This window comes from Drosophila ananassae, chromosome XL (genome assembly GCF_017639315.1).
Source record: "Drosophila ananassae strain 14024-0371.13 chromosome XL, ASM1763931v2, whole genome shotgun sequence".
NCBI lineage: Eukaryota > Metazoa > Arthropoda > Insecta > Diptera > Drosophilidae > Drosophila > Drosophila ananassae.
Window position 1 is genome coordinate 6,493,422 of NC_057931.1, and position 13,397 is coordinate 6,506,818.

At 35.9% G+C, this 13,397-nt stretch overlaps 2 protein-coding genes across 5 annotated transcripts in view; both read right to left on the reverse strand.

The window, feature by feature from the left end:
• Positions 1-13,397, reverse strand: part of LOC6502202 (tyrosine-protein phosphatase 10D) — a 51,988-nt gene that overhangs the window by 19,204 nt on the left and 19,387 nt on the right. The gene's annotated exons all lie outside the window — the stretch shown is intronic.
• Positions 4,920-5,625, reverse strand: LOC26515590. Its single transcript, XM_014904565.3, has one exon. It carries the CDS (start codon positions 5,539-5,541, stop codon positions 5,029-5,031), a length of 513 nt encoding a protein of 170 aa, XP_014760051.1. The 5' UTR covers positions 5,542-5,625; the 3' UTR covers positions 4,920-5,028.

Consider the following 13,397-nt stretch of genomic DNA (forward strand, 5'->3'; position numbering starts at 1 on the left):
GCGTCAAAGTCAGAGTTATGCGTTTGTAAACAGAGAATCTTATTTGGGGCTGAAAACATAAGCATTTGGTCACACTGGCTGAGTCAGAAGTTGCTATAAACAGAGCTAGTTCTTAAAATTGAATTATTAAACATAAATTAACACAAAAATATACTTTATTTTTGTCGTTAAACATATTATAATGTTTAATAGTTTAGTTTTTTGTGTTTGAAAGAGAGTATCTGGTCACACTTAAAGTACTAGTTCTTAAAATAAACTCATAAAACATAAATCTATGATTTTTATTAAAGGGAAGACACTAATATAAACTTCATTTTAGTCTAAAATTATATTTAAATAATAGAAAAATAAACGTAGCTTCGAATTATTTTTTTAAAATATACTGAACTAGTTTTTAAAGCATTTATTATTTTATTTTGTTATTTTTCTTATCTTTTTCAACTTTTCAACAAAGATAAGATATATATAAAACAAAACGCACTGATAAGAAACAAAATGTATAGAAATAAAGCGAATATTTTAATTAAAAATACTTTCTTAGCAAAAACCCGTCTAAATATTAAACCCAAGAGTTCAGAATTAAGCTGACAAAGACCCATTTGAAGAGCTTGTGCCAGTTTTCCCGTGATTTAGTCAACAAAGTCAACCGCATTCCGGCGTCATTGAGAAGATATTCGCCAAGTCCGCTGAAATGTGTCCGATCTAAGCCAGAATTTTCCCATAAAATGACGAAAAAAAAATACTAGCTAGCAAGTTAAAAGTTCAACGTCATCTTAGGTGGAACACAGCCTATGAATAAAAGAGGCCCAGCTGAAAAAAAAAAATTAAAAGCCAAGAGCAGTAGCAACAATGGCCAGAACAATGGGAACAAAAATATCATAGAATTCAAATGAATATAAAAAAAAAACACACAAGTCTGAACAATTTTCAGAGATAAGCAGGGAAAAAGAAGGAAAAAAACTAGAGCTTTCTTTTATTTCTTTTATTTTATAGTGGCATTCTTTTAAGGATAAATGGACATAAATACTCGTCCTTGTCTGGAAATGGCAGTGGTCTGGTCTCTTGTCCATTACTTGTCATTCATTCTTATTGTTTTCGGTCTAAAATAAAAATTCAATAAGCTTTATGATCCTTTGTCGAGGACTTTAAGGCTATGAAGTTTTTTGTAGCATACTTTTTGAGGTCTTTGTTCTTAGGATTCTTGAGCTTAGATATTTATTCCATTTATTTATTCTTTATAGTTATTTATTCACTTCCTTGAATTGTTTTTCGTTTCGAAACTAAATCATATTACTTAAAAACCAGTAATTAAGCATTGTCTCTGTCAGCACTCTTCTAGTTCTTTATCTTTGTTGTCTGGATGGATGTTTCTGGCTCTTAACAGAAGTATAGAACCATAGTGCCCAGTACCTCTTTCCCGCCTCATCTGGAACAACAAAACACTTGACTTGTCTACGACTTGCATAGTAGTTGCCGTAGCTACCCGACTACCCGGCTACCTACCTGGCCAAAAAGGCAAAAAGCGCAATTAGCATAAAGTGCTCCACTCGGCGACTTGGGCTCTGAGCTTGTTCGTGGTTCTGACAGCCAACTGACAGTTATGTACTGCAGTATTTACCCACTGAGAGATAAATTTTATTAAAATTGTATAGATTTTATGATATTTTATAGATATTGTGGTATTTTATAGATATTATGGTATTTTATACACAATTTTGTAAAAAGAAATATAAATTGTAGTCTATTTTTATGGTTCTGGTATAATTCTGGACTTTGGTATATTTCTGGTATATGATATTAAGTATACGTAAATTACGTATACGCCATGTTGGCTTTATAATGTTTTTTTTATTTCCAAAAAATGATAAAGAAGTATATAAATTAATTAAAAAATATGATTATCTTAAATCTTAAACAATTACAAAATTAAAATATTATTATTATTAATATAATAAATTAGAAAAGCCTATTTCCCTCTTGTTAAAATAAACTTTTAATTAATTAAAATACCACCGACTTCCATTAAAGAATCTCAAGTGTCTACTTGACTCTGATTTCTCGCAGTGCTTCTGTAGTTGAAACTAGCTCTTTACTTATTGCAGTTTTCTGTAGTTGAAGTGTGAAAAGTTGGCGGTTGAATTGCAGGTTTCCGAGCGGGATAGATAGAGGGTGGCTCAGACGTGGGGCGGGGACGAGGGTGGGGCAGTCAGGAGGTCAAAGCAGAGAACGAACAATGGTAGGGGGGTGGGGGGTGGTAGGAATATTCATAAGTTGTCTGCCTATTGCGTGTCTACACAGAGAAAACAGTGTGTTTATTTTCAAGGCAATAAAACTAAATGGAAAATTATAAATAAATATTATAGTATTTAATATTTTTATTATTTTTTTTTATATTTAATTTATTAATAATAATTTTATAGTGTACCCCCATAATTTATGCTCATTTGCCATAATTTATGCTCATTTGTTGCTGCTGCTCTCCCTCAGCTACTTCTTTTATTTTTATTCGTTTCTTATTTTATTTCCTCTTTGCTTTCAGCAATTGGCATTCATTGCACGTCTGGTTTTTATTTTTTTTTTTTTTGGTTTTTGTTTTGTTTTTCTTTGCGTTTGCTTTGCTTTTGTTTTCTTTTTTTTTTTTTTGGCATTCCTCGGCCATTTCTTTTTGAATTGAGCCGAGCTCAGTTCAGTTGAGCGGCTATTTAAATCGCTCTCCTCCCACTTTATCACCTCCCACTCTCCACACCCACTCTCTCTTTCTTACTCACTCCAATCATTGCACCTTTCTTTTGTGTTTTTGTTGTGTGCGTGACTAGAATTGCTTGCTTGAGTATCTGTGTGTGTCATGTAGTTGTTGTTGTCGTTGTTGTTGTTATAACAACGGTAGTTATCAGTTTATCAGCTTTATCCCATTGCACGCATAGCAGCTACAACAATAACAACAACAGCTGCTTGCTGACCCACCACTAACAACAACAACAAATGACAACAGGAAACTTAAATTGAAACGAAATTGAAATTGAAATTGAAATCGTAATCGGCGGAGATGGGAATCAAGACAAGAGAGAGAGAGTGGAGAGAGAGCACTCTCTTAAGTTCACTTGGTGATTATTAATATTAATAGGGAATTTATTGTTGTTGCGCCTACAACTTCCGGGATATTATTATTTCAATGGATATATGTATAAATAGATAAATAGCATTCTAAGAAGTATTTTTTATAACTAAATACCCGATGTGATTTATCTGATAATTTCCATTCCCAACCTGTTCACACAATTACTTTTATGAATAAAATTAAACTACAATGCCATATGTATGTATATCCCGAGCGGAATAAATGAATCTCATTATGGATGCATGCTTTTTATTTTTATTTTGTGGAATTTTTGGAATAATTTATGTCTTTTTAGTCGGAATTTATTTATCCAGCTGTCAATTAGCAGCAACTTGTGGTTAGACTCCATTTCCTTTGGCTCCTTGAGTCTTTAGACTCGCCCCTCATTACTCTCCACTCTCCAATCAGAAAATGCCAATCAGAAAATCAAGAAAATGTCCCAAAAGTAACAAGTCCTAATGCCTTTATGCTTTAAAGTAGCTTTGGCCTCTTATATCCTTTCAGAGGTCCTTTCTTATTACCTCTTTTTTTTCTTCTGCAGTTTAGAGGTTCTTCTACAGCTCTTACTGATTTTTTCCATTTCCCCCTGAAGATGCCCAAAGGTATAGAAGAGTATTTTCAACATAACTGAACCATAAAGCACTGAAAGATATCAGAGATATCAGGAGGAGGGTCAGGATAAGTCCCAACTTGACTTGAGTTGGGTTTCCAAAATAAACACACACACATACTAGTACACTGGGAGAAGAGTATTATTTCTATATAATATATTATATATTTATTAATATTATTATTATATATTTTTTTCTGTGTAGATCCTGGACTGTCTTTTGGCAGAGTTGCCTCCTCTCTTGCCTTTGACTAGGCAATTTAGCAATGAAACTTTTACCCTGTTGACATGTGTAACTATGTGTGTGCAAGTGCATGCATGTATGTGTGTATGTGTGTGTGAGTTTGAAAACTAACAGTCAAAGTGGAGCAGAGAGAGAGAGAGGCAGAGGATATGGAGGAGAAAGAGGAGCAAAATGCGAAGCAGCTCTATAAGAGAATTTATTAGTTGCCTTTCATGGCAAATATTGTGACAAATGGGCATATAAAAGGAGCCCAAAGGTGCCACCGGGCGGGAGAGTAAAGGATGGGGGGTGGGCTGGCATGTCTAGGCGCAGTTTGTGAGTTCTTGTGTGTGTGTGTGTGTCGGTGTATTGGTATCTGTTTGTGACATGCATATGCTAGTGAATGTGCACTGAAAAGTTTCTCCAAACACACACACACACACACACACACATTGAGACACAGACTAGGCGCCATCTTGATAATTGCTTAAGGGATAAAGGTGAGACAGGCAAAATGGTGGAAAGAGAAAGAGCCATTAACAGTTGCTTTACAAGTAACGAGTATGAATAGTTTACAGTTATTTATGAGGATTTTTTAGGGGAAATTATTATAGAATTTGGAATTTTTAGGATTATTTAAAGATATAATAGAAAATAGAGAAAAAAGCACGGGGATTATAGAAATTATAGAATATAGAATATATAAATATAAGAAATAAAAATATATCTTATAGAGAATAAAATATGTTAAAGAAAAATGACAAAAAATAATGTAAATATATTCCCATTTATAAATATTTGATTAAAAACACAAAAGTCCATTTATCCACAGGACCCACTGTACTTTATTTCGTTATACTCAGCTTAGACTACCCCCTGCATTAATTATTCACTATTTTGATGCTTTTTGGGGGAAAACCAGCAGACAGGTGTACCCCCAACCCCTCAATAATAAAACCTGTCGTATCTGAAGTTCCACTTGGAATTTTACAACAAAAATAAAATATTAAAAAGGCACAGAAACTAGAAAATTTTTCAGATACAAAGACAGATACAAAGATTGGTTCCCAATCCCAATCAGATCAACTCATTATCCGAGTCCGATTCGCTGTTCTGGGCCAGCTCCCTGCCTATCCTCTCGACCCGGAGCGTCCTTCGCTGCATCTTCCTCAGGAGCTCCTCGTCGTCCGCCTTTATCCTGGTGTCTGGGACATGGACCTTTACCAGCGTCTTCTTGAAGGTCTTCACCATTTTGCCGGCTACCATGAGGTTCCTCATATCGATGACGACGGCCTCCGGCAGGGGAGCCACATTCGGATGCCGCACCTCACCAGCCAGCGGTACTCCTGGGGCCGGAAACCATCCAGATGGACACTGGATGCCCCGGGTGCGCTGGTCGAGGCGCAGGCATCGATCTTGCACCTTGTAGTGGCAGCAGTTGTCGTGGAATACCCGCGAGGTGAGCCCCGGAGGCAGGACATGGCGCTTCTTCTTGGCTAGGACGACCTTCTTCTTTTTCTTTTTTATCGGAAATGGAATGGATTTGAGTTTCAGTCCTGGCTTCTTGTGGGGGCTATGTCTGTGGGGCATCTTTCTCGAAATGATACTTTCACGAACGAATTTTGTACTGACATGGAACAGCAGTTCTCACTCAATAATGGCATTTTTAATGGGAATTTTAAAAGCCTATTTGGATATGAAATTATCGAAAGCATTTGCCCTGAAAATTACATTATTTTTCACCTACCATGCGGTGTGGTATTTGCAGATTGCATAAATTATGTTTTTAATGAGAAAACACTGGTGGGGGGGGACTGGTTTTTTCCATGGTACAAAAAAATCAATATTTATGCCAAAGACAGAGGAGAGGAGGCTACTACCTCTCCACCTCCTCCTGGTTGGATATCCTCTGGTTGTTATGAATTTGCAACAAACTTCTGCAGTGAATATTGCTTCGTGTTCTGCCATTTTGCTGAGCTGTGCTCAACGATGCGTGTCCTGGATACAGGATACTGGCAACAAATGAGGGTAAAACGGGTTAGCCAACTGGCTAACAAACATAAACTGGCCAATTTAAATGGGCCCATGAAGCCCCATGTACATTTCCCAACAAAAACAGAAACAGAAACACAAAACCATAAATCATCATATAATGCCTACATAAGGAGGCGAACATTTTTAAATTATGATTCAAATTATTTTTTGGCAGATTTAAGCACAATAAGTTGTTATTCCTGTTCAACACTGAACTTTCTTAGTATTTTATGTCATTTACAAGCACTAGAGGTACTTTTCTTGCTTGCCAACACTGAAATTTCTTATTTTACTCAATAGCTTCTAAATTAGTTTGTTCATTGGCTTTCTAAAAATAAATTAATTACTATTAGGTATAAGAATAAATGAATATTTACTTCTTTTTTACATAATTATAAATTATGTAAATTATTATGTAAATGGTTTTATGCCACCCTCCAACACTAGAATACTTTTATTACCCTTTCCAACACTAAACTCTCTAATTACTGTTAACAACTCATCATAAATTCTAATAAGGTTACGTAAAATCAATAAATTACCATTAAACATTATTATTAATGGACGTTTTCGATTGGGGAATTAACCCTAATGTGCCTGTCTCCGTTTCCACCTCTCCTTGGCCACATTCTCCAATCGTATTTGGTCTTTGATTGTGTTTCTCGATATCTGGCTGGCCCCTTTGACATTTTGCCAATGCAAAAGGCTTTCTTTCTCCGCCGGGGTCTCCGGGTCTTGGCCATGTCAAATGTCAGTTAGGATTTTCGCCCCATAAAGCCCCAGAAAGGAAAAGCAAATAGCCACCGCAGGGGGTCGTCGAAAGGTTAACCTATTTTCCTAAACAACTTGGATTTATTATTATTATTTGATTATTTTTTTCTATCCAGCTGAGATTTTATTTATATTTGATTTAAAAAGAGGGAGCTTGGACTTTAAGTTGCGAAATTGTTTTAAGCTTCTATTTCCAATCTTCCGTCACTTAATGCCTCTCAATTAAATGGCAAAGTACTTTTGGCCAAACTGCATTTAATCTTAATTAAAAGTTTGCAACATGCGGCATGCTGCATTTTAATTAAACGGAGACTCGGAGTTCGACTGGCATTTGCATTTAGGATTTGAAATGGCAGTGCCACTTGTGCAACGAATTGTGGCAAGGCCTTAGCCCCAATACAGTTGGCTGAACCTCGATCCTTAAAGGACATTAAGTCCAATCGCATCTTAGCCCAGTTTGCAGCAAAATCCTGACAATGTTGGCTTTTAATCTTTCTTGCCAATTAGTCAACTCTTCTCCCAAAAAAACTCTTTTTTGCAAAACTGAAAAAAAAAGAAAGTATGTCACACTTGTAATTAAAAACTTTGTTGCCCAGAGATTCATTTTTTTTCAGCATTTTTCCTCGTAATGAAAGAAACTTATTCCGTGCAACATAAAAATCCCACCAACAACGACACTTTTATGTGCCATTTTTTATGGGAAACTTTAAAAATGGAATGACAAATGGCTCCAACCCATCCGTATACCATATACCATTCCACTTTCAGGTTTTCGGACCACCCACAAAAGACTACAATGTTTTTTTTCTCTTCATTTTTTTTTTTTTTACAGGAAATTGCAAAGAAATCTGTTGTTTATATATATATTTTTTATTATTTTGTAAGCCACAGTCGCGGTAATTGAACCACGCCCACTGAGACATTAACGCCCCGGCCCATAGAACTCTAAAGAGCAACATTTTAAGCAACATAAATATTTACGCAAAAAAATGTACAGAGGCGTAGTCAGTAGAGGGGGCACAGCCAGGTGGCAGCAACATAAAAGAGAGTGAAAACTAGAAAAAAAAAAAAAGAAAGGGGGCGGGGCCACGCCTATAAAAGAGCCAAACTAAACTGGGCTAGGCAACATTTAGATGAATAGCACAGGTGAGGGTTACACGAGAAATAAAGGGGGGCTATCATTTAAATTATAAAAAAAAATTAAAGAAAATTTTAACAAAGTAAAAACTAAGTAAAAAAACATTCATACACTTAATACATAATTATTAGGATTTAACTAAGATTACTTTTATTCAAAAATAATATAATAAAGAAGAGAAATATTGTCATAGAGTACGACTACGCTGGAGTTTATTATTTTTTCATTTTATTTTATTTATATTATTTATATTCAAAGTAAGATTTCTTTAAATTAAAGTTAAATTCTATTTAATAAAAAAATAACAAGACTATCTACCATAAAGGAGTCGAACCCTAACCCTAAATGTCTAGAAAATCATATATTTTTCCACTATGTTCAAATAATTATACTTCTTAGACTCGAAAATCTTATAAGTCTTAGTCAACTTTGTCTTAGTTTTAGCCTTAGTTTTAATAGCTGCACCTATTTCTTTCAGTGTTTTGTGGCTTAGTTCTCGTTAAGGTTCGTTACGAGCCACCCAGCCCTCCACCGACACTTGAAAGTGTCGCAAAGTTTCCTATTTTTTTTTTTTAACGCTATTTTCCCCATATTTTCTGTATTTTTTTTTTCTAGTTTGGCAAACAAACAAGGGAACAACAAAAACTCAACCTGCCGTGCGCCATTAATTGAAGTTTGTTGAACCAAAAGCTGTTTGCCAACCACATCCATCCCTCCACCATCCATTTATCCATCCATCCGCCCACTAGGTTGTCGCACATATTCAGTATATTCTGTACTGCATTCCGGCCTTTCAATGGTGGATACAAAAAAAAAAAGCCAGAAACCCATTTCACCTGCTGGCACTCTTGTAGGCGATTTCTTTGATGCTGTTGACGCTGTTGACGCTGCTGATGATGGTTACAGATACAAAATATGGCTCTGAAGTACCAATTTGCCACGAAAAACCACTCAGCAGTGTTGGCAAATGTTGCAAGAAACTTTGCAGCACAAAAGATAACAAGAATAAACTTTAACGATCTAAATTTTGGTTCAAAATAGTGTAAATTTATGATTAGAAAAGTTTTAGGACTAATTTTAGACACAATTTTAATAGATTGAAGATATAAAGAGGCAAAGCAGTGTTGGTAAGTTGTATGTTTCTAAGTAGTGTTTGAAAATGATTATTATTTTCCTAAAATCTCTTTGAGAGCATATCTGGTTAACCACAAATTTCAAGTACCTTAATGCTTGAATTCATTGCAATTTTGAGTGATTTCCTTTGTGGGTTTGACGCCCAGCTCTTCCGGAACTTCCCACCCAATGCGGTCGCTGCGGATTTCGCACGAAATTCAAACCACAAACTCAAGTATGCAACGAAATAGAGTACCTCTATATATAAATATACATATACTATGTATGATATGTTATCTAAGCTCCAGCACGAGTGCAAATGAAGGGTGTACACATACATTTTTAATAATGTATGGCGAAAAAAAAAGCAGGGCGAGTCTCTATGTACGGGGCACATGATGCAATTTGAACAGCTCCATCTGCATCTCCATCCTCCTTCTGGTTTTGTTATACTTTTCATTAATGATGTAATTTGGTGTCATTGTTATAAGCGACAGCGACAGCGACAACGACAACGACAACAAACTGCAACAATGCATCGCATTTCCTACTTGACAGCGTCACTTTGTTATTGCATCAGGGCATCAGTGCTGCAGTACGCCAGTATAGTTCACTTCATTATCATGGAAAAGCTCCTACTGCCACTGCAATTTTCTCATTTAGACACTGTCGCTCACACTCCCCCTAGAGACCTATTCGATAATGGGTTGTACACAACAATTAAACACAAATTTGAATAATTAAATAGACTTATAAAGTTTAGGGGCAAGAAAAATCTACAAAAAAGTGTTGGAAAGATATTAATATTTATTTAGGATTGTAAAATAATTTATAAATCAATATCAGGTACTCATATATCTTTCATTCTTTCTTCTTTTTAGACTTTTCTTTAAGATTTTTAATGAAAAAACACTTTTAATAGTGTTGTAAAGTAATTAATACTTCCTCAGTGTTGAACAGCGATATAAATATCATTACTCGTTGCTCCTTACTCGCTACTTGTAGTATTATCTGGTATTAATACCTAATTCCTTGTATTTTAAACCTTTCCATTTTTCTCAGTGTGCCTTGTAAAAAACAAACCCAAAGAAAATTACAGCCGACTTTCCCGACTCAACTTTGTGCTGAAATTCAAATTAATTAACATTTTGCTGTTCCCATTTGGCAGGAGAGTGTTTTCGGAAAAACAAAAACAGGAGCTGCAGGATTAGACAGGACAACTGGCGGCAGCTGCGAGCAAAATTTGCATTTTCTCAATTACTCAAGAAATGAGAAATAGAAGAGCAAAAATATAACTAAATAAAAATTAATTGAAATACCTAAAAACATGAAACTTTTTGTATAATTTAAAGCCACAATTATGTCCTTTGACTCGCTGGTTTTCCTCCTGGATTCCTCTTATCCTGCACCAATTTTTTTTCTGCTTCCAAGGCACCCCCTAAGCCAGAGCTCACCTCAAATATTTGCACCCCTAATTCTGCGAAGAAATCGCTCGCCTATTTTCTTTGTGGATTGCGTGTGGGCCGAGAGCCGAGAGCCGAAAACCGAAAGCTTTTCCTTTTTCTTTTCCATTCTTTTAGGGAAAAATATTTGAGCAAACAATTTTCCGTTAATAGGTTTTGGGAAATGGGGGGCGGTGGAGGTACTAGACCAAAGAAATGGGAACATCTTAGTGCTGGAGAACTGGAGTGCATGCACTGGAAAAATAAACAATTCCTGAAGGATATCTTATTTGGTATTTTGAGGTAATATTTTTTGTAGTGTTTCCTTTAAAGGATTTAATAAATGTTGAAGGGAAATGGAAATGGCTTTTCTTTTGGGCCAAAATGCCACCGGCTATGGGCCACCTGTGTGTGGTGCGCCGCCTACACATGCCAGCCATCCAACATACACTCTTATTTACATCCTTTCAAGGACATTATGGCAGACCAGCTCGTACCATCGGGACTCGTATAAATCAACGTCGTCTGCTCCTTTTTCCATTTTTTTTTTTTTCCATTTTCCTTTATGCTTTTTGCCCACATTCTCCTTCCACATTCTTCGCCATTCCATTTTCTTTGGCCGTCCATTGTTCGTTGCCTCTTGAGCGAGTCCTTCTCCTGCTCCGTTTTCTGCATCCTTTGCAGTCAGCACTCAGGACTCCCTATTTTCTCGCTTTCCACTTCACTGGCTTCCTTTCCGTTTTGGCAGCCGTTTTCTGCAGCTTCCATGCCAAATGCAAATTCCTCCAGGACGAAGGACCAGTGGGCGTGGCTCCAAATTAAGATTTTCGCCTCCATTTTTTCCCATTTTAATTTGCCTAATTTACTGCGAAAAATCAGTATCAGGAATATGTTCTGCATCAGGCTCTGCCTTCACCATTTTCCCCCCTTTTTTTTATGTTTTCCTTTTATTTTCATCTTATTTTTATGGCATCTTATCCTTTGACATTTTATGGCCATCAAAATCTCATAAGACGTCAATGGGAAGAAACCCCCAGAAAAAAATACATTTCCACCCCTTTTTCGAAAGGATTACCCCCTAACTTTTGGGTGAAATGGAGAACTGATTGATTGAGGGAATGATTAATTGGATAAGCTGGTAGTGGACGGCCAATGATATCAATGGGAGTTTCAAACACAAATATTGTGACCGCGGCCCATAAAAGTAGGCAACAAAAAAGTTACCAAGGAAGATTAATTATTAAAACTTTTATTTTATTTAAAATTCAAGTTTATAAATTAAAGTAAGCTAAAAAACAATATCTTTATTATATTTTCATTAAAATAAATATATCTACCCAACCAAAAACAATAAAAACAAACAATCAATATCCTGGCCCCAAAAGTTAGGCAACACTTTTTGTTGACTTTCGATTGAAATCTCAGTATCCTTCAGTAGCTTCTTCAAATAATCTAATCTGCTTGTGTGTGCGAGTGTGTTTGGGATATCCTTAACAGGACCCTAGAAAGCCACACACATAATCAGGGAATTAAATTGAATTAAATGTAGACAGGAGTTAGGTGACAGGAGAGCTGGAGAGAAAGCTAATCCTGGGAAAGAGAAAACTTTCACTCCCAAAATGAAGAAAAAGGAAACCTGAATATGAATATTTTGTGACTTTAATAATATTATAGAATATAAACCCACACACACATGTGGAGTTCATCAAGGGAAACTTTCCGGCTCGCAAAAGTTTCATTCCATTGAGGCGGCAGGACAAAAAAAATCCTTTCTACCCGGCAAAAGATTTCTGCAAACAATTTTCAGCCACAAAATGATGTGTGTGTGTGTGTGGGTGTGGGTGTTAGGTGTATATAATACATATATGTATAAAAAATACATATATGCTTCCATTTGGGAGTGTTTACAAATGTGTTTGGCCTGGAGCAGTATCAGGATGTGGTCCTTTTTCACATTTGGCCGGGTCTATGGCTCCTTTGGCGTTTTGTTTTCAGTTACAAAGAGTTGCCTGAAAGTGAAGCCACCAAGTACAGTAGATACTCACTGAGAAATAACTATAATGTAAGAATTTCATGTCTTGGCATTAAAAAAATATTTTTTTTAATAAAAATCTAACCCAGTTTCCATGGAAATAGGAATTCCTAAAAATATTCTTCGCTTGGAAAATTACAAATTCCTAGAGAATGTGCCGCGAATTTTCATAAATTTCCCAAGAAAGGCACAGAACACAACCAACAAATACAATTTTAATAAAATACAATGCTTTTATTTACTGTACTGCCAGTCCGCCCTTTTCCTTCCCTTACTTTCTCCGCTTTCTCCAGGGGGGTGGGGGGGGACTACTATGCTTTCTCAGTCTCCAGGCCGACAGAACCTTGGAATGCCGGGCAGACAAATTCAATTTGTTTTCCCTACAAAATGTTTCTTTCAAATGCCCGCCAACCGAGAGAGGGGCGTGCCGGGGCGGAAGTGGGCGGCGAACGCCCAGTGGGTGTGGCAGATGAAACGCAACTACGTGAAAGCGGAAGCTGTACAAAAAGCAACATGCAAAAAAATACAACGCAAAAAAAAAGAAGAAAATGTCACTGGCATATATTTATTTCTTGCTAGATTTGTTTCACTGTACAGTGGAGCTTGTATAATTTTTGTATTAATAATAAATAAATATATGAATTTAATTAGGAAAAATAAATAATAGAAACTGTTTTAGTCTTAAAAAATTTGTTTAAAAAACTAAAAAATATAAACAATCATTATATTCCCATTATTTAAGTCCAAAAATAAAGAAAAACCCTAATTTAGGATTGCCAGGGCTTCAAAATTAATTTAAAATAAGAAATACTTCAAAATAAACTAAAAATTATATCCCTATTATTTAAATCTGTAAAATAACGAAATCCAACCACTGTGCCAGGGTTGCCAGGCTATAGCTCCCCCCAAAAAAAGA